Source organism: Oryctolagus cuniculus, chromosome 16, assembly GCF_964237555.1.
Source record: "Oryctolagus cuniculus chromosome 16, mOryCun1.1, whole genome shotgun sequence".
In the NCBI taxonomy this organism is placed as follows: domain Eukaryota; kingdom Metazoa; phylum Chordata; class Mammalia; order Lagomorpha; family Leporidae; genus Oryctolagus; species Oryctolagus cuniculus.
Genome location: NC_091447.1, coordinates 47797040 through 47817432, shown reverse-complemented (window position 1 = coordinate 47817432; position 20393 = coordinate 47797040). Strand labels below are relative to the sequence as shown.

Sequence of the window (20393 nt, the reverse complement as noted above, 5' to 3'; positions counted from 1 at the left end):
TGTCAATCATCCCAGGTAGACTAGCCATCATCAAAGACAAAAGGTAACAAGTGCAGGCGAGGATGAGGAGAGAGGGACCCCAAGCACAGCACTGGCGGGAATGTCAATAAGTACAGCCTGCAGGATGGAGGCTCTAAAAACGCTGATCTCACAGAAACCGAAAAACAGCAATTAACAGAGGCTGGGGGTAGTTAGTGGGTAGGGCGGTATGGGGAAATTTCAATGAATGGGTGCTAAGATACAGTTAGAAAACAGAAACACAGTGACTAGAGATACTGAAAATATACTGTGTATTTTTCTAAAGAAAAAGGAATCTGGAATGATTTTACCCTAAAGAAATGATAAATGTTGGAGGAGATAGGTATGTTTATCCTCATTTACATTATGCAATGTGTACACAGATGGAGACATCCCATGGTACCCCATAAGAGCAGTTTTTATGTTAGTTAAAAATCAATTTAAAAAGTAAGATTAAAAAAATTATTAGCAGATATACAAAAAGTTAAATAAAAACATTTTCATTTTTGGTAAGTGAAACCAACACTGACATGGTTTTATGCTTCTAATGTATACATTTATTTAAATTTTCTAAAATAAGCATACTTTTTAACATATTAAAAATTAAAAAAACAAATCTGAAAACTTAGGAAACAAACTCAGTCTCTGGTATATCTGAGTGTCCCTGACACGTAGTTTTACATACATAAAAAAAAGTATGTATTATCAAGAAAGCTACCATATCATTTAAGCCATCTGGTATCTGATGTTTCTTTATACAAAATTATCTGCTTTGGTAATATTCTTTGATTTCATTTTAAATAATTATATACTATTCTATTTTGCAAATGCACCAAAATTTATTTTTTTCCCAAAGAAACCTTTTATTTAAGGAGTGCAGATTTCATAAGTACAACTTTAGGAATATAGTGATTCTTCCCACTGTATCCACCCTCCCACCCCACCTCCTCCTCCCTCTCCCATTCTCCATTAAGATTCATTTTCAATTAACTTTATACACAGAAGACCAATTCTATACTAATTAAAAATTTCAACAATTTGCACACACACACGCAAATTGAGAACAAGTTTTATAGTAGATTCTCATAATACAACTCACTGAGGACAGAAGTTCTCTATGGGAAGTGCACAGTGACTCCTGTTGTTAATTTAACAATTAATTCTCTTACATATGACGTCAGTGATCACTCCAGGCTCTTGACATGAGCTGCCTAGCTATAGAAGCCTTCTGAATCACAAACTCTGTCGGTATTTAGACAAGGCCATAAGCAAAGTGAAGTTCTCTCCTCCCTCCAGAGAAAAAGTACATCTTTTTTTTTTTTTTTTTTTTGATAGGTAGAGTTATAGACAGTGAGAGAGACAGAGAGAAAGGTCTTCTTTCCATTGGTTCACTCCCCAAATGGCCGAGACCAATGGTGCCGCGCCGATCCAAAGTCAGGAGCCAGGTGCTTCCTCCTGGTCTCCCATGTGAGTGCAGGGCCCAAGAACTTGGGCCATCCTCCACTGCCCTCCTGGGCCACAGCAGAGAGCTGGACTGGAAGAGGAGCAACCGGGACAGAATCCGGCGCCCCAACCAGGACTAGAACCCGGCACTCATATGTGATGCCGGCGCCGCAGGCAGAGGATTAGCCAAATGAGCCACAGCACAAGCCCCAAGTACATCTTTGATGGCCACTTCTTTCCACTGGGGTCTCACTCACAGAGATCCTTCATGTAGGACATTTTTTGCCACAGTGTTTCGGCTTTCCATGCCTGAAATGTTCTCATGGGCTTTTCAGAATGCACTAAAATGTAATGGATCATCTTAATGATAAATATTTAGATCTTCCCCATTTTTAATACTGTAAGCAAAGCTACAACAAAGCACCTTTTTACAAATCTCTAAATTTCAATATTTGGAATTGCGGTCTTAAGGGATATGCATTTTTAAAGTTTGTCACATACACTATCCTGTCAAATAATGATCAACATAGTTTGTACCCACGACCAAGTCAACTAATAAGTGGCATCATACCAGAATTCATTGCTTCTCATTCACTGTCAAGCTGCTATCAAAGAGGGCATTTTGTTTTAATCTTCACTGAAGCTTCTCCTTTTTCATTTATATTTATTTGAGGGAGAGCTCTCGTTCACCAAGTCACTCCCCAGAAGCTCACAAAGTCCATCTAGGTCTCCGATCTGAGTGGCAAGGACACAACTGTTGCTCACTGCTGCACCCCAGGGAATGCATCAGAAACTGGAACGGGGATCTGAACGCATGAGCTCCAATACAGGACTCAGGCACTTTAACCAGAGTCTTAACCACTGAAGTGCCCGCCCAAAGGACATTTTTTCTGATGACTGAAATCGTATACTTTTTTTCTCAGGCATTTTTTATTTGAGAATTATCTGATCATAGCTTTTGTTCATTTTTTTCTTGGAGGTGATGCTTTTATCTTTTTAGAAGTTCAGTATATATTAAAGGCTCTAATAGTTTATAATAAATGTGACAAATATGACTCCTAGCTTGTGACTTTTAATCTTGTTTCTACAAGAGCAGTCTTTGTGATATCTTCTATTTTTCCATCAGGTTTATCATGAGGTGTTCATATGCATAGTAAATTTCCCAAATCTGAAAATCATGAGGATCAACTTTGGAGAAGATCACTAATTGGGAAAAGTGTTCATGATCAAGCAGAGAAGAGTAACGAACTGTCTAAAAGTGAAAGAACAGAAAGTGCAATATGAAATGTTTGAAGTGCATCTGAGCGACACACGCAGGCATCAGTCCCTGAGGACACTGGAGCACCCTCTGCCGAGGGCCCTCACTCCACCTCCCCAACGCCTGATCTGTGTGGATCCATGCAGCCATTGTAACGTGGAAAACACGAACCGGTGGGGTGGGAGTTCATGAAACACGACCCACGTGAAATACACAGAGCATAGGAACCACTTACCCGGCTTAGGCTTTCCCACAAAAACCAATGTGTGCCCTAAAGAATCTTTTTGTTAGGCAGAAATCATCTACAATATTGCAACTGGAAGAAGATACTGTACACTCTTAGGCAATTTGGACACGATGACTCCAGTAACAGAAAATTTAGTTTTATTATAGGCACTTTACGCAAACAGTTTGATATTTTTAACTACTTTCTTAATCTTTGAGCAACAGTTACAGTCCAAATGAGAAAATATAAACAAAATTACATACTTTATTGAAAAAAAATCTACTTTGAATTTTTATAAATTTTACAGTGTAATTAAGCCACTCTGCCCCACCTGACAATCTCTCTCCTCCTGTTCCTTTGACGACGACATCTCTGAGGACTCTGACGGGCTTACTTTGCTCTTGGTAGGAAATGATAAGCAGGTAACTCTATGTAATCCAGTAGGTGTGGACTCTTTAACTTCCATTAGATGCCATATTTAACACAAATATTAACAAGTATCTCCCATCTCCCATGGCCACAGTTCACTGGCGCTTTGCTCCAGCCTGGACACTGACCATGGAGAAGTAGATGCCTTTCTGTGCCAGCAGCTGGTGGTGAGTGCCGCACTCTTTGACTCTGCCGTTTTGGAACACCACTATCATGTCTGCATTCTGGATGGTGGACAGGCGGTGCGCGATCACGACGCAGGTGCGGCCCTCCCGGGCCTTGTCCAGGGCTTCTTGGACCACCTGTTCAATGACCGCACAGATGAATCCCAGTAACAGCAGCCCTGTTCTCCAATTCCTCCTCCTGAGCAAGCCCCACAATTTCTCCAGCATCTCACAGATTCTTTCACAATGGGGTCAGTGAAACGTAACAGATTGTACAAAGTCAGGGACCTGTCACATCAGAAGGTCACTGAGGGCAAGCGTTGTGGCGCAGCAGGTAAGGCCGCCACCTGTGACACCAGCATCCCATGTGGACACCAGTTCATGTCCCAGCTGCTCTACTTCCAACCCTGCTCCCTGCTAAAGTGCCTGGGAAAGCAGCAGAAGATGGCCTGAGTGCTTGGGGCCCTGCACCTCTGTGAGAGACCGGACTGAAGCCCCTGGCTCCTGTGGGAAGCATGGGCGTGAACCAGCAGACAGCAGATCACTGTCTCTCCCTCTCTCTAACTCTTTCAAATAAATAAAAATCTTTTAAAAAGAAAGAAAAAAGATCACTCAGCCCCAGCTGGGATTGGTTCTACATCAACAGTTATCTGTGCATTCAACACAATCCACCCATGATTAAAAACATTAGCCCACACGCCCCGCCACACAGCATCCGGGTCAGCAGCCCTCAAATCCTGTTTGCAGCAAATTCAGGAAGTCTGAGCAAAGCCGAACACAGCTTCCCTAAACTGTCCTATTTTAAAGACAGGAAGCATCTGATAATCAGTTTGTCTCTCAGAGAGCTGAATTCCTAACCTTGTCTCAAACTGAAAATGATTACAATATTCACCTTAAGGAGCAGTCTGACTTTAACCTCTCCTGAGCCTCCCACTTTTTCACACAGTTGCTAAGGAGACGCTGCCCACATAAGGGGAGAGGCGCCGTTGAGCACTGCTGCTGGGGTCAGTACCACGTCATGCAGAGTCGCCCTTCCCAAGGGACCTGAAGGAAGACTACCATGCCCCGGGGCGTCCTTGCTGCCTGCGGTAAGTTACAGACAGCATTTAAACGCCATGGAAGCGGACCTAACTATCAACATCGCTGTCTCAGCCTCCTCCTCTCCCATGATGAAAGCATCAGTGCAAGCCTTCCAAGGATGGCTGACAGGTAGGAAGGAGCCCACTCTAAACTCTTACCTTCTCACTTTCTGTATCCAGAGCCGACGTGGCTTCGTCCAGAAGCAGGATGTGCGGCTGCCGCACGAGGGCGCGGGCGATGGCAATCCGCTGCTTCTGGCCGCCGGAGAGCTGGGTTCCCTTGTCTCCCACCCTGGTGTTGTATTTCTGTGCACAGGGTTTGGGATTATGAAAGTGCAACCCATAACAAAGTCCTCACAGTTCACTTACAGAAAATGTGACAACCATTTCCATGCACACAAAAATATCCTGGTGCAGAAACTAAGAACTGGTTCATGGAGAGTTAACCAACCAAATAATAGCTCTAAATGACAGGTTTAACATGTTTTTGAAAACGGATATTTGAGACTTAAAATTATGTTTCATTGTAAAAACTCCAGCATTCTTATGAGGAAGAACACTGTTGCAATGCTATTATTTTCCATCTTCTGGTTTTGCTATATTTGAGAGGAAGATTAGCAGAAAGACATTTGACTTGCACAGGCTCTACAGAAGAAAATTTGCAACCAGCAGGTGGCGCAAGCACGCTGCATAATTTTACAGTGAGCCCTTCCGAGGCTGCTGCCTTGGGTACCTGTTGGTATAAAACTATCTCCAATGCCCAGATAAGGAATTCCACTTTGAAAATTTAAATTCCCATTGCCTTTTACTCAAAATTTAGAGTTCTTCCAAAATTCTTGACAGACTATTTGCCACAAGAGTTAACTGTCACTAACCAGTCCACATGACGACAGGGACAAGAGTTAAAGGTCAGGAAAAGTGGGTAGAAGTAGGGCACGGCAGAGCGTTTAACAGAAAACAGCAGTAGCTTACGGCTGCCGGGCCCCTGCCTGGCTGGAGTTTTAATCAAGCTAAAACGTGCTGCACTGAGTCTCACTCCCAGAGTCCGACCCAGGGCACTCAAGTTCCACACAGTACCCTGCCCCGATCTGCTGTATCTGGTCTGTCTGGTTCCATGGCGCTGGGACCAAGGTCTCCCTCATGGACAGAATGAGGAGATTCCAGGTGAGGAACCAGCTGCATAGCACAGGGTGCACCCCAGAGCAGAGCTGCATCAGAAGGCCGGGGCACTAGAGTGGGTACCGTGTGGGTGTGGGAGGGTGGCCAGGTCGCACGATGGATAGGGATCCTGGCGTGGCTGACAGAGCAGGGAGGTGCTAACAAAAGCAGCTTCCTGCAGGCGGGGCTAGTCCTACTACGGGGCAGTGCATCTGGAAATGGCAACAACCCAGGGGCTCTGCTCTCTCCAGGCTGCACACAGGGGAAGAGAAGCCTGTCTCCATGAGCCCGGGCACAGAGGGACAAGAGGCACTTAGCAGGAGATGTAATGGTCGCTCTGTGCACGTGTGGCGTTCCTCCAACTCAAGCCTGATCAGGGCCAACAGTGCCATCAGAACAGACTGCTGGACTCCACCTGCCACGGTCCCCACTCAGCAGGTCTGAGTGGGGCACAAATCTGCCTTCTGAACAAGTGCCCGGTGATGCTGCTCCAGGCTCCAGACCTGAGTACCACTGACTCAGCAGCAAAGGCAACAAGGCCATAGTGTTTCAAACATTCGTGCTCTGAGAAGGGTCAATTACCCAGCTGGGCTGGTGTTAACCCAAGAGGAGGGAGTGAGGCCTCCCACCTGGGGCCTGCAGGAGAGCAGAAATCTCAAGAAATGGGGTCCTGGGGGTGCTCAGTCCCCTGGGGGACAGTTTTCCCAGCTGGTTTGAGGCTACTGAGCTTTGCTTTCCCCACAGCGGTGATGATGGGCGAGTTGGGCCAGCCAGGGTGAAATGCACTTCAAGTTAAAGGATCCAGGGCTCCAGGATGGGGAGAAACCTGATTTACCTAACTTTCAGGGGGCACCTACAGGACAGGGAGTCCCACAGCAGCTTCCAACTCCTGACCCTCCATGCAGAGCTTGGGGCCTGTGAGATGTACGATGGGAAGACTGCCTGGTACCACACGGCTGTGGCTCAGCTCCTCTGAGAGGGGCTCTCTGGCCTGGATCGACCTCACAGAGCAAGGCTTGAGGCCAAAGGAAAAGACACGCCTGCTGCCCGGGCAGAGCCAGAACCAGCATGCCCACAGGCAGAGACCCAGACGCCACTGGCAGGCCGTGCACTTGGCCCTAGACACAGGACCTCTTGGACACCATGCTTCTTGCTAAGGCTGGTGGAGTGGAGCCTCAAGCCCAGAGATCCTGGGTGTGCAAAATTCCTTTCTCTTAAACCTGAAGGGGTTTAGCACTGCGTCCCCCTCCTCACAAGGAGAGTCAGGTGATCAGATGTACTGCCTCACCAGACAGGGGGTATGGCCAGTTCCATGCACAGGCGGGGGGTGTGCTTGGGGGGGTCATTTCTCATCACCTTTAGAAACTAAACTACAGGCCAGGGCCGCTGGGAGAGACTTACGTCAGGCAAGGAGTCGATGAAGGCGTGGATGTTGGCCTCTTTGGCTGCCTTAATGATCTCGTCCTGGGACACCACCCGGCTATTGTCTCCATAGGCGATGTTCTCGGCGATGCTGCAGTCAAACAGGATGGGCTCCTGGGACACAATTCCCAGATGGGCTCGCAGCCACTGCACATTCAGTTGATTTACTTCTTTGCCATCCAATAGCTGGAAACAAGAGTTCACAGGTCAACCTCAGCACCAGCACAACCTGAACTTGGCAGCACTACCGGTGTTATTTCACACACCAGAACTGCCACGTTACCGCGAGACTAGGGGAGCTCTTGTCAGTGTTGCTTTTAGGGGGGACAGTCCAACCACATGCTGCAAGGATGTCACGTCTCCTCTGTTTTAACCCTGGCTGCTCATATGTGCATGGGGCAGGCAGAATGAGGCCCCTCCAACCCCAAGACGTCTGTGCCTTAACCCCTGGAACCCGTGAACAGGTCACAGAGCCAAGTGGATTAATCAGATGACTTTATTGCTTTATTAATCAGATGACTTCATTACTATTGTTTAAAATTTATTTCACCTTATTTGAAAGGCAGCGAGACACAGACTGATCTCAAACTCACTGGTTCAATCCCCAAATGCCTCTAAGAGGCTGAACCTGGGCAAGCCGAAGCCAGGAGGGTGGAATTCAGTCTGGATCTGCCACGTGGGCGACAGGGACCCAACTACTCAGGTCCTCTCTGCTGCCTCGCAGGGTGCATGCTGGTCAGAAGCTGGAATCAGAAGCAGAGCTGGAGCTTGAACCCAGACTGCACTAGGGGACGCAGGTGTCCAGGCGGCATCTAAACACTGTGCCAAACACCTTCCTCCAGACGATCTTAAGTAAGATGATCCTCGTGGGCCCACTGTATTCCCACTAGCTTTGTAACTGCGGCGGAGCATCAGAGCAGTGGATGGATGGAGGACGGGGCCACAGGAAGACGGACCCTGGAGCCTCCGGAGGGAATGCAGCCCCGCTGAGCGTCAGTCGAGCCGGCTGGGCTTCCCTCGGACTTCCGACTGCCAGAACTGCAACCAGATGTGAGCGCTGCTGTAAGGCACTGATCGGAGGTAACTGGCTATAGCAGCCTCAGGAAACGAACACAACACCTGGTACTTCTGGGATGTACTCTGCATTCTTATGCTTACATCTCAATTGTGCACAGGAAAAGTGGCCAGGAAGCAAATGACAACTAGGACCACATCATTTATTTGTAGGCTGGGTTTCTGCTCTGACCTGAGCTGGAGGAACCAGATACACTCAACAAGAGATGTGAAAGTGGGAGGGTGGCTGCTCTACCCACCAGGAGTTGCTCATCTGGGGAACTTCTCTGACTCTGTTCCCTTGTAGGTAAAATGGGCACAATGCTGATTCCTAAACTCACAGAACTGAAGACTAAATAAGACCCCACTTGGCACAGTGCAAAAGCCATTCATCCCCCCTGAAGAAGAACCCAGTGACCCAGCCTGGAGCTTTTCCAGTGGTGGTAGTGAGTGTGTACTGAGCCACATGCAGGTGCCCTGGAGAGAGCCACACCTGGGGAGCCTGGAGCTTTGCTGCAGGAGTGTGGCTCATGCTCGCGAAGCCCACAGATGCAGGGATGGAATGCACGACCAGGACCTTATTGGTACCAAGTATAGTTGCCATGGAGACTATTCCAGGCATACATGCCCCAGGCTTCCTCACAGTGTTAATAAGGGGGAAGGTAAAACAGGGGGTGGAGAGAGGCGGCACAAATTTGACGAGGATGTGGCTCAACAACAGAACTCGACAGATGGACTACTCTACATGATAAATGGAAATCTGAGGAAAGAAAGGGTTGGGTCTTTTGCTGTTGCTGTTTGTTTGTTGTTTAGTTTGGAGGTTGACAACACCTGTGAGAAAAACAAACACTGTCCAACACAATCCCAGGCAAATCCAAACGACGACCCCAGCAAGTTTCGATGAGCTTCTTTACTACAATGAATATGGTAACTCCCCGGACCTCTTCCTCCCCACCTCTGAGAGTACTTTCTTTAAAGAAACTATGCTCAGAAGGCCAGTGTGCAGAGGTCTGAGGGAAGACCACGAACTCAAGGGAATCTGGGAAAACTGCTCCAAAGATTCCGGCCTCAAGAAAAACACAGTCGGGAAGGCAGAGGCACTGGTAAGGAATAATGTGAGGCCCAACTAAAATGGCTGCCTGTGCCAAGCAGAGACTGTAAATCCACGGCTTGCTTAAGTTAGTGCACATAATCGAATTGTAAATATGTATTCTTCTGTGTGCCTACAATCTGAAACAGTAACAGATGAAAACACCAGGCACCGGTGATACCGCAGGCTCGGTACCAGGTGTGAGCAAGCCTCACTCTGTTCCCTTGCTCATCTTCATGACCCTCAGAGGTAGCAAGGATCTTCACCCCCATTCCACAGATAAGGAAATGGACCGCCCTCATCTTGGTCCAGGTACCTGCTGGGTTATAACCAGGCATTGACGAGAGGCTTCTAACTGTATTTGAAAGACGGTAAGGGACTCTGACTGCAGGGTGTGGGGTAGGCCGAGGAGGGGAGAGACAAGTCAGGAAGAACGTCAAGCCAGAGGTGACTTAACAGTGAAGCCAATGAAGGTGAAGCTCCAGGGGCCCTCACCTGCAGGTGCACCCTAGCGTCACAGGAAGCTCCCTTGGGAACACTCATGGCACACTGCCTCAGAAGGAAGGGGACCAGAATAATTGAAGGTCCTGGTACTATGCTGTGACATTTATCATTTACAGTCAATATTCACTTTGTGCCTGATTTTGCAGTGGAAGCATTGTCTTCTAAGTAGAATCTCTAACTGCATGATCTTCAGGTTCCACAAAACTTGGGTACTCCCCTTATCACAGTGCTGCAACTTAATTTTTCAAGACTCCCCACAACTTACTCAACCTCCCTTTACATTCACCATGCCAACTTAGGGCTGGCATCAGGATTACTGGGAAAATCATAACACAAAAAGGCCAGGCCCCAGGGTGGCTGGTTCTCTAGGCCGTTCTAATACACACCAAATTTTGAGAGCTGCTGCCCTCTATTTGCTCCTCAATGTATGATTCACCCACTGACAGTTCTAAGAACTTCCTAACTTCAGGTGGGCTTCAGGCATAGATCTTTTCTTCAGTGTTTTTGATCAAATGAGGATCGAATCCACACTCATTCTTACATGGCAGTAAGTACTAATTAGTAGTAACCTCCTAAGTCATGAAGAGTTTCTTTGATATATATATATATATTGACAGGCAGAGTGGACAGTGAGAGAGAGAGACAGAGAGAAAGGTCTTCCTTTTGCCATTGGTTCACCCTCCAATGGCCGCCACGGCTGGCGCTGCGGCCGGCGCACCACGCTGATCCGATGGCAGGAGCCAGGTACTTCTCCTGGTCTCCCATGGGGTGCAGGGCCCAAGCACTTGGGCCATCCTCCACTGCACTCCTGGGCCACAGCAGAGAGCTGGCCTGGAAGAGGGGCAACCGGGACAGAATCCGGTGCCCCGACCGGGACTAGAACCCGGTGTGCCGGCGCCACAAGGCGGAGGATTAGCCTAGTGAGCCGCGGCGCCGGCCCTCTTTGATATTCATAAACAAAACTTGGCACATTTTTTCTAGAGTGTACTGGGGACACCTCTGCTAAGAATTCTGGTTGCTGTAGACCACTTGGCAGTGTCCGAAGCTCCAGTGCAAACATGGGAGCAGCAGCTGATGGGTGTCCTTGTAATAAATGAGGATGAGGATGCTTCGTTTTCACTGCTTTATCAGCGCTGCCCTGGCATGGTAATTGTCCTATGTACTCTGCATTCACTTCTGTATTTTTCTCTGTCTGCCCATGCACATATCAAGAGACTAAAAGGCTAAAAGCCATTTCCCAGCAAGTCAGGTACTGCCAGTGGGGTGCACTGCGTAGAATCTGGGAGGCAGAGCTCATTTGCCTGTAGTGGCACTGGTAAGCCAACACGAGTGCTCAGCAGATAGGAGTCTGTGCAGCAGCCAGACTCTCACCCTGCAGCTCTAAGTTTTGGAACAGTGTGATGCTTGCATCATTTTCTGCAGCCTCCTGGTCACAGGATCCCAGCTGCAGTGCTGTGTTGTGGCGTCCAGGGCCAGCCTTCTGGGGCAGGCACCAGATCCCCTTCATTACTTATGTACTTGAAATACCTTAACAGATTTTGTTTTCCACACTAAACTATAACAGATACTATGCATGCTTTTCATTACGCTCTGCTTGTGTTCAGGTAGTCGCAAAGTCATCATTAATTACTTTCTTCTTGTATAATTATTGTGTTATTGACTGTCACTGTTTTCAAGTGCAGTACTTTGTCATCACCAAGTGATTTTCCCACCAGAAACTGATATAGGTGCACTCAGGGTCTGCGAGATCTGTATCTTTCCTACTTGGATTATAACTGCAAACTTTGGAGAATCTCCAATCTAAATTCCCTATTTCAGCCAAACTAGCCTGGCTGCTGTACTGGTAACATACCAAGTGTCAACCACAGCTCTTGTTATTTCTTGAGTCAAACGCCACCTCTACTACTCACTCATACACAAACGCTACTTATCCCTGAAGGACCTGTTCTACGCCGATCCCTTCTCTAACTTGTGAAAGAAAACCCCCACGAGCACAGTTAAAGTCTTCGAGGGAAAAGACACCAGACCTCACAACTTCCAACACACTGGTGGTCAAAGTCTGTGGAAGACAATCAGCGTCTGAGGGTAACATTTCCCTTCTAATTATTTTGATTGTCAGGAAGGACTTTCTCGAGAGTCCTGCGTTCACACCATCAGAGTTCACAGAAAATATAAAACAAGAAAGTAAAGGCAAGGAACAAAGTTCACACAACTACTAAAGAAGAGACTGAGTGAAGGAAGGCCTAACCGACCTCAGATACAAGCAAAGAATGTGAGTTACTCTGGGGAAGTAAAAAGAGCCCAGGATCGGGGCTGCGCAGTGGCGCAGTAGGTTAATCCTCCATGTGTGGCGCAGGCATCCCATATGGGCACTGGTTCTAGTCCTGGCTGTTCCACTTCCAATCCTGCTCTCTGCTATGGCCTGAGAAAGCAGTAGAAAATGGCCTAAGTGCTTGGGTCCCTGAACCCAGCTGGGAGACCGGGAAGAAGCTCCTGGCTCCTGGCTTCGGATTGGCGCAGCTCCAGCCGTTGCAGCCATTTGGGGAGTGAACCAAGGGAAAGAAGATCTTTCTGTCTTTCCCTCTCACTGTCTGTAACTCTACCTCTCAAATAAATAAAATCTTAAAAAGAAAAAAATAAGAGCCCGGGATTGTGGCTACAATATTCTCTTCATTTCAATCATTAATGCAAACAGGGTCCACGTGGAGCCAGTGGGCATTCATCTGACTGTTCTGAGGCATCTGTTCTCACTGGCCGTTTCTGCCATTCCAGTCTTCAAGTATTTTGAATATCCTACCTCTCCGTATAACCAATAATTAAATGTGCATATAGAGAAAATTTCTTGCTCTAAATTTTGTTTTCCTAGTTTTTTTTTATCCTATCCTCCATGATGATGATTTAAATACACTGCTCCCTTCAAGGCTCTCATCTCATCCCTTGAAGCTAACACAGCCCTGGACACGCACTCTGAAGTTCTGCTGAGTCACTAATTCTGACTCACGCTCAGATCAGAACACCACAGGGCATTCCTCCCTACTCTTTATTTACTTTAAAATTTTTTTTTTAATTTTTAATTTTTTATTTGACAGAGTTAGACAGTGAGAGAGAGACAGAGAGAAAGGTCTTCCTTCCCTTGGTTCACCCCACAAATGGAAGCTACGGGTGGAGCTACACCGATCCAAAGCCAGGAGCCAGGTGCTTCCTCCTGGTCTCCCATGCAGGTGCAGGGGCCAAGCACTTGGGCCATCCTCCACTGCACTCCTGGGCCACAGCAGAGAGCTGGACTGGAAGAGGGGCAACTGGGACTAGAACCCGGTGCCCATTCTAGAGGATGGTTCAGTGCTCTTACTCCATCAATGGCTTTGTCCTTAAGGTCTCCCCACTATTAAACCTTTTACTTTTTCCTCTTAGAGGATGGTTCGGTACTCTCACTCCATCAATGGCTTTGTCCTCAAGGTCTCCCCTCTCAGAGATGCTCCCTGCACTATGTCTCCCGACCCAACCTGCTCATCTGTGCATTTCTTTCAACTTTGTCTTGGTTTTCTCCATGCATGTAGATCTCACTACCTCATAACCATACTTCAGCCAAGCTGAATTGTCTTTTTCCATCCCCTCTTACCCAAGAATACTTAAAAGTCAGAAATCGCCCATTAACTACCAGTTTATTTTATGTTATTTCAGTCTCCACCTCACCCAATCTCTCGACACCATTTGTCACCACTGACCACTTTCACCTTTTTTCATAAATATATAACATTTTATATATTAATATATAATATCATCTATATAAAACATATTAACAGAAAATTTCTATGGTGTGTAATGTTTTGATACATGAACACACTGTGTAATGTTCATAGTTGGGTAAGCCTATCGATATTCTCAAATATTTATCATTTGTTTGTGGCTTTTATGAGATATTACAGTGCAGCATCATTATCTACAGTCACAGAGTGTGACAGAGCACCGGAACACAGGTTCCCTATCTCACTATAACTTGGTACCCCTTGGCCAATCTTTCCCTGTCCCTCTCTCCTTCCTAAACAACTGAGCCTCTGATAACCACTATTCCACTCTCAGTTCCTATGAGATCAATACTTCTAGACTGCACACATGGGATCTTTCACTATTTGTCTTTCTGGACTAGGCTTGTTTCACTTAACTCAATGACTGCCAGTTTCATCCACATTGCTGCAAATGACAGGAGTTCATTTGTTTTTATCGCTGAAGAGTATTTCTTTGTGTATCTATATTATATTTTCTTTTTCCATTCACCATGCGGTAACATGCTCCTTCCATTTCTTGGTTATTGTGAATAATGCTGTTATAAACATAGGAATGCAAATGTCTGACACAATGATTTCATTTCCCTGGGATATGTATCCAGTGGTGGGACTGCTGGATCATACGGCAGTTCTATTTTTAACTTTCTGACAAACATCCTTAGTTTTACATAATGGCTCTATTAACTTCTATTCCCACCAATGGGGTGTACGGGTTCCCTTTGCTGCACATCCTCATCGGCACTGTCTTCTGTCTTTCTGACAGTGCCAACTTAACTAGGCTGAGTCACACCTCGTTTTGGTCTTGATTTCTATTTCCTTGATGGTTAGTGATGCAGAGAATTTTTCCATAAACCTGTTAGCTACTTGTATGTCTTCTTTTAAGACATGTCTTGGGTATGTTGCCAAGTTATTTTAACAGCTTTTTTTTTTTTTTTTACTTTTATGCTATTGAGTTGTTTGAATTCCTTATACACTCTTGCTTCTAACCCCTAATGAGATGCAGTTTGCAAAATATTTTCTTCCTCTTCATGGGTTCTCTCTTTACTTTGCTGATTGTTTCCTGTGCTGTGCAAAAGTTAGTTTGATGAAATCCCACTTGTCTATTTTTTATTTTGTTTCCTGTCCTTTTAGGACCTGATCAAAAAAAAAAATCTTGCCAATTCTAATGTCCTGAAACATTTCTCCTGTTTTCTTCTAGTGGTTTCAAAGTTCTACATTTTTTTTTTCTGTAAGATTTATTTATTCAATTAAAAGGCAGAATTGCAGAGACAAAGAGAGAGGGAGATTCTCTACACACTGGTGCATTCCCCAGATGGCCAGGCCAGGAATTCTATCTAGATTTCTCATGTGGGTGGAGGGGCAAAAGCACTTGGGCCATCTTCTGCTCCTTTCCCAGGTGCATTAACAGGGAGCTAGATCAGAAGTGGAGCAGCTGGGACTCGAACCAGTGCTCATATGGGATGCCAGCATTGCAGGCAGTGACCTAACCCTTTCTGAGACAATGCCAGGCCCAAGTTTTAAGCCTTACAGTTAGGTTTTGAATCCATTTTGAGCTGATTTTTTTTTTTTTGCATGAGAGAGAGGGATTTAGTTTTTTCCTCCACATGCAGGTATCCAGCTTACCCAGCATCACTTATTGAAGAGCCTGTACTTTCCCTGATGCATGCTCTTAGCATTTCTCTCAAAAATCAGTCAGTTGCAAATGTGGGTTTATTTCAAGGTTCTTAGTCTGCTCCACACGTTTTTGTGTCTAGTTTTATGAAAATACTAGGCTGTTTTGATTACATTTTGTGGTGTATTTTGAAGGCATGTAGTGTAATGCCAATAGTTTTATTCTTTTGCCTAAAGAATTCTTTGGCCACTAGCACTTTTTTTGTGATTCCATACAAATTTTAGGACTTTTTCTAGTTTTATGAAAAAATGTCATTAGTATTTTGATAGAGAATGCATTCAATCTGTGTTATCACTTTGGACAGTATGGGTATTTTAAAGATCGATTCCTCCAATCCATGAACATGGGTGGTTTTCCATTTCTTTGTGTTATCTTCAATTCTCTCATCAGTGTTTTACAGTTTTCATATTAGGAGCTGGCACCGTGGCGCAGTGGGTTAATCCTCCACCTGCGGTGCTGGCATCCCATATGGGCGTCAGTTCTAGTCCTGGCTGCTCCTCTTCCATTCTAGCTCTCTGCTATGGCCTGGGGAAGCAGTAGAAGATGGCCCAAGTCCTTATGCCCCTGCACCCACGTGGGAGACTTGGAGGAAGCACCTGGCTCCTGGCTTCGGACTGGCGCAGATCCGGCCATTGTGGCCATTTAGGGAGTAAACCAACGAAAGGAAGACCTTTGTCTCTCTCTCTCTCTCTCACTGTCTATAACTCTACCTCTCAAATAAATAAATAAAATCTTAAAAAAAAAGTTTTTATTGTAGAGATCTTTCACTTATGTCGTTAAATTTATTTATTCCCAGGTTGGGGGTTTTGGGTAGCTATTGTAAATGATATTGTTTTCTTGATTTTTTTTTCCTAGATAATTCACTATTGGCATACAGAAACACTACAGGGGGTCAGCATGTGGCCTAATGGGTTAAGCCACCACCTGCAACGCAGGCATCCCTTAGTGGTGCTGGTTCAAGTTCCGGCTGCTCCACTGCCAATCCAGCTCCCTGCTAAAGTGCTGGGAAAGCAGCAGAAGAGGGCTCAAGTCCTGCTCACATGTGGGAAACCTGGATCAATCTCCTGGCTCTTGGCTTTGGCCAGGCCCAGCCCTGGATGTTGTGGCCATTTAGGGAGTGGACCAGCAGATGGAAGGCTTCTGTGTCTCTCCCTCTCTCTAATTCTGCCTCTCAAATAAATAAAATAAATATTAAAAAAAGGAAACACTACTGATTTTTGTATGCTATTTTGTATACGACCTGCAAGTTTGCTAAATCACTTATTAGTTTTACTGATTTTTTTGGTGACACCTTTGGGGTTTTCTAACCTAGAAGAGCATGCAGTCTGTGAACAGCGACAAATGGACTCCCTCCTTTCTGATCTGGATGCCCTCTGTATCTTCCCCGCTCCCGACGGCTCTCACTGGCACTTCCCTCCTCCTCGGAACACTTCCAGCCTTGCCTTTCACCTCACTTGTCTTTCCCGGCACCTGCTCTGGCTCTTCTCATGTAAGCTGAAATCCACCTACAGCAAGGGAGATGCGCAGTACAAAGGCTGCTCACGAAGAAGAGTAGAAGGGCAGTGCTGAGGGAGAGGCTGGAGACACTGACCAGGGCATATGACGCAGCTCGGAGAGCACAGCCAGGCTTTCAGAACTGACCTAAGCGGGGCCGTTGTTTAGAGGTGTGAAAACCAATGGCATGCAGACCATCAAATACTTGTAAAGAACCAATTCAGAAAGGGTGCTCACCACTGTTCCGGCCAAGGGGTCGTAGAACCGCTCAATGAGCTGCACCACGGTGCTCTTGCCGCAGCCACTGGGGCCCACCAGGGCCAGCGTCTGGCCCTTCTTCACCTGCAGGTTCAGCCCCTGCAGCACTGGGATGTCGGGTCGGGTGGGATAGTTGAACACAACATCCTTAAAGGTCATATTACCTTCCAACGTACCCTAAAATGAGCACAATGACAGGAATTTTGATTTTGCAATACTGAAAGCACATTGTATAGCCAACCCCCTCTAGCAACAGGTGTGAGAAGGCTGTGCATTCACATTACATCCATACACAATGAAGTCTGATTAACAGGATTTGCTTATAAAGTAGGAAGAACTCCTGCCCCCCTGGAACTCTGTACTGGATATTTGTATACACCTAGCTATCCACATATATATGTATATATAATATATATTAATACTTATCAGAATGAACCCATGATACAGAAAAATTTCATTTTATCATCAACATGTTAAAAAAAAAAAAGCAGATTTTATTAAATTCCCTCCTAGGATACTTGAAGTGTCAGGAGCAGATGGTATAGCTGACAAAGACTCACTGGCTTGAGGCCCTCCGTGCTGTAGCTGTCAATCTTTGGGAGTTTCTCAAGGATCATGATGATGTGGGAAGCTGAGATCTTGGCTTTGGCATAGTCAGGGGCAAATGAGCTGACCTGCCCGACCGCCATGGCACCAAAGACGACTGCTGAAAAGACCCTGGGAAAACAAAGGCAAAGCACGCACGCAGTCAGGACAGCAATACTAGAAAACTGACGCTTCTGCAACCTCAAATAATCATAAAACAAAGGTGAGAAATGTTTCTTTTTGAGTCTGTGACAAACTGGTCACAACATGGCCTATTTTTTTTCAGCTCTCTATCCTTACCTTTACTGGAAAGTGACCTCGGCAGCGCTTACACTTAGGAAGTGGACTTTGTTTTCCTACCCTTTGAATTTGGGTTGTCCTGGCGACTTGCTTCGGCCAACAGGATGTGGTGGAAGTCACTGTTACAAATTCTAAGCCTATGACTCAGGGGATCATGTCCCCCACCCCCTCTTTCTGAACTCTGCCACTTCCCTAGCCCAGGCTAGCCTGCCAGGGGATAAGGCACACATGGAAGAGAGCTGCATGGATCTCAGCAACTACCCTGCAGCCCACTGCACACACATGAATGGGCCCAGCTGAGAGTCACAATGCCTAACTCAGCACAGCATCTTCACAGCTGACCCACTGGTGGGCAAAATAGATGTTCACCTCGCATGCCACTTGGGTCGGTGGTTGGCTGTTATACAAGATCACTGTGGCAACTGACAGTGGGTACAGTCAGTGCTGCTGAAATTCCTTCAGATCCTTAGAAAACCTGAACTGTGCAACAGAGTTGTGCACACTTAGATACCGGGCCGTGATGGAGACACATCTGCATTCTCAGTGTCTGACGTGAGAAGCATCACAGCTCAAAGCCAGACCTTACAGGTTTCAAATCCAGCTCTCAATGTTTGTGCCTGGACACTTCCCTTAAATTGCCTTCCACCCTGTTTAGGAAGTAACATGTTTGATTAAGTCTATTGTTAACAAGTTCTTTGACAAACTGAGACAAATCTACTTCCTTTTACATAAGACAGCCCTTCAAGTACGGGGATACTGTTAAAAATGTCCTTTGCTGCTTTGATCGCTTTTTCCTCTGCCCACTTCTGGACACTCGTATCAATGTGCTTTTCTTTTTCTGAAATACTGGGCCTGGAACACTTAATGCTTATGAACTCTGCGAGAACACTGGGAGTCCATCACTTCCTTCCTCTTGGAATCTATGTCTGTGCTAAAGTAGCAAGCGGTGCCGTTATTATTAATCAGCTGTAAATGACTCACACTCATGGAATCCTGGGCTTTTTATCACCTAAGCTTAGGGATCTTTCCCAGGTAGACTGCTTTTCTGACAGGACACCCTTTCACCCCCTTGGGATACTGACTCTGCAAACCTAAATGCATGAGTGTCAGCAGCTTCCATCAATTCAAGTCCTGTGAGTAAGGCAATAAATCAAACAACTATCCAATCAAGGCTCCAATGCCAGTGATGTCTGCTTTTAACCTTTAAGTCATAACCACAAGTAGCACGTGCATATCATTGGTCACATATTCATATTAAGTGGAGATTTAAAATCTTTTGTTAGGGTCATCCTAACTACAGTGCATGAACAATGTCTAAATAGAGCAGAAATACTATACTAACTCATTATATTGCCATATGCATGTGACTCTGGTTTAAATGCAAAACCATAATGTTACAAATTTAAAGGGCAAAATCTTAGGAAAAGCAAATTTATCCTGGAGACTCCCAGGGCTTGCACAAGTTAGTATACCACATCCATACCCATCCTTCAGCTGTGCTGTTTGAAGGCTCTTTTATTTATTATTTTTATTTTTATGACAAAATACTCTGCTTATTTTTATTTTTTCAAGTAACTTTTTAATATTTATATTTGCCATATGTTGATCTTGTGTACGCATAAGTGGTCAAGCCAACACAGGTAAAGAAAAAACAACTAAGGCAAACACACTGGGAAGGAAGATATAAACCCATTTGTAGACAGTATGATTGTTTACATAGATAATCCTAAGGAATACAAAATCAAAGGTACTGTTGAGTTTACCGTGGTTGCAGTATATAAGCTAAATGTTCAAAGATCATTTTCTCTCCACATACTAGTAATGAGTAATTTATAAGCTTACAAAGAAATGCCATGTACTAGGGTACTTCAAAAAGTCTGTTGAAAATTAAATTGAAAGAAAAGTTTATTTTGGTTCAAAAATTTGAAATCTATTTTTTAAACATATATTTTCCATGAACTTTCTGAAGCCCCCCCCCATAAGCATTGGTTTTTAAATAAACTTATCTTTTAAAAAAATTTTTTAAAATCATTTTGGTAGAATATGAGCTCCCATCCTCTGGTTCACTCTCCAAATTCCCACAATGGCCACGGCTGGGCCAGGTTAAAGCCAAGAACTTGGAACTCATTCCCTGTCTCCCACATGGGTGGCAGGAACCCAATTTCATGAGTCAGGATCTGCATTAGCAGGAAACTGAGGCAGGAGCTGGAGCCAGGAATCAAACCCAGGAACTCTAATGTGAGATGCAGGCATCCTAACTGCTAGGCTAAATGCCTGCTCCCTAAACTAATCTTTTAATTCCATTTTTTCATGAATGTTATCACGTATCCTCATATAAAAGAGCCTAAACGCCCATGAAATGTTTAGAGATATAGTTTACAGCATAAACCTTGTACATATCTTATTTGATATAAGATCCTGGCTGAGAGAAATCAAAGAACTAAATAAATGGAGA

At 45.4% G+C, this 20393-nt stretch overlaps 1 protein-coding gene and 1 long non-coding RNA gene across 4 annotated transcripts in view; one reads left to right on the top strand and one right to left on the bottom strand.

Annotated features, from left to right (window-relative positions):
- Window positions 1-3081: 3081 nt before the first annotated feature.
- The window catches only part of ABCB1 (ATP binding cassette subfamily B member 1), a 196536-nt gene continuing 179224 nt past the window's right edge, over window positions 3082-20393 (bottom strand). For 2 of the 3 annotated variants that reach the window (XM_008261791.4, NM_001082159.1), the window contains 5 exon segments: window positions 17614-17770; window positions 17033-17230; window positions 7177-7383; window positions 4777-4923; window positions 3082-3676 (listed from right to left, as the gene is read on the bottom strand). In XM_008261791.4, the coding sequence (XP_008260013.2) occupies window positions 3470-3676; window positions 4777-4923; window positions 7177-7383; window positions 17033-17230; window positions 17614-17770 (916 nt within the window). In that variant the 3' untranslated portion in view covers window positions 3082-3469. 3 annotated transcript variants of the gene reach the window in all.
- Window positions 4290-16501, top strand: LOC127492685 (uncharacterized). The gene is made up of 2 exons (XR_007922389.2): window positions 4290-4747; window positions 16157-16501. It is a non-coding gene; the product is annotated as an uncharacterized lncRNA (long non-coding RNA).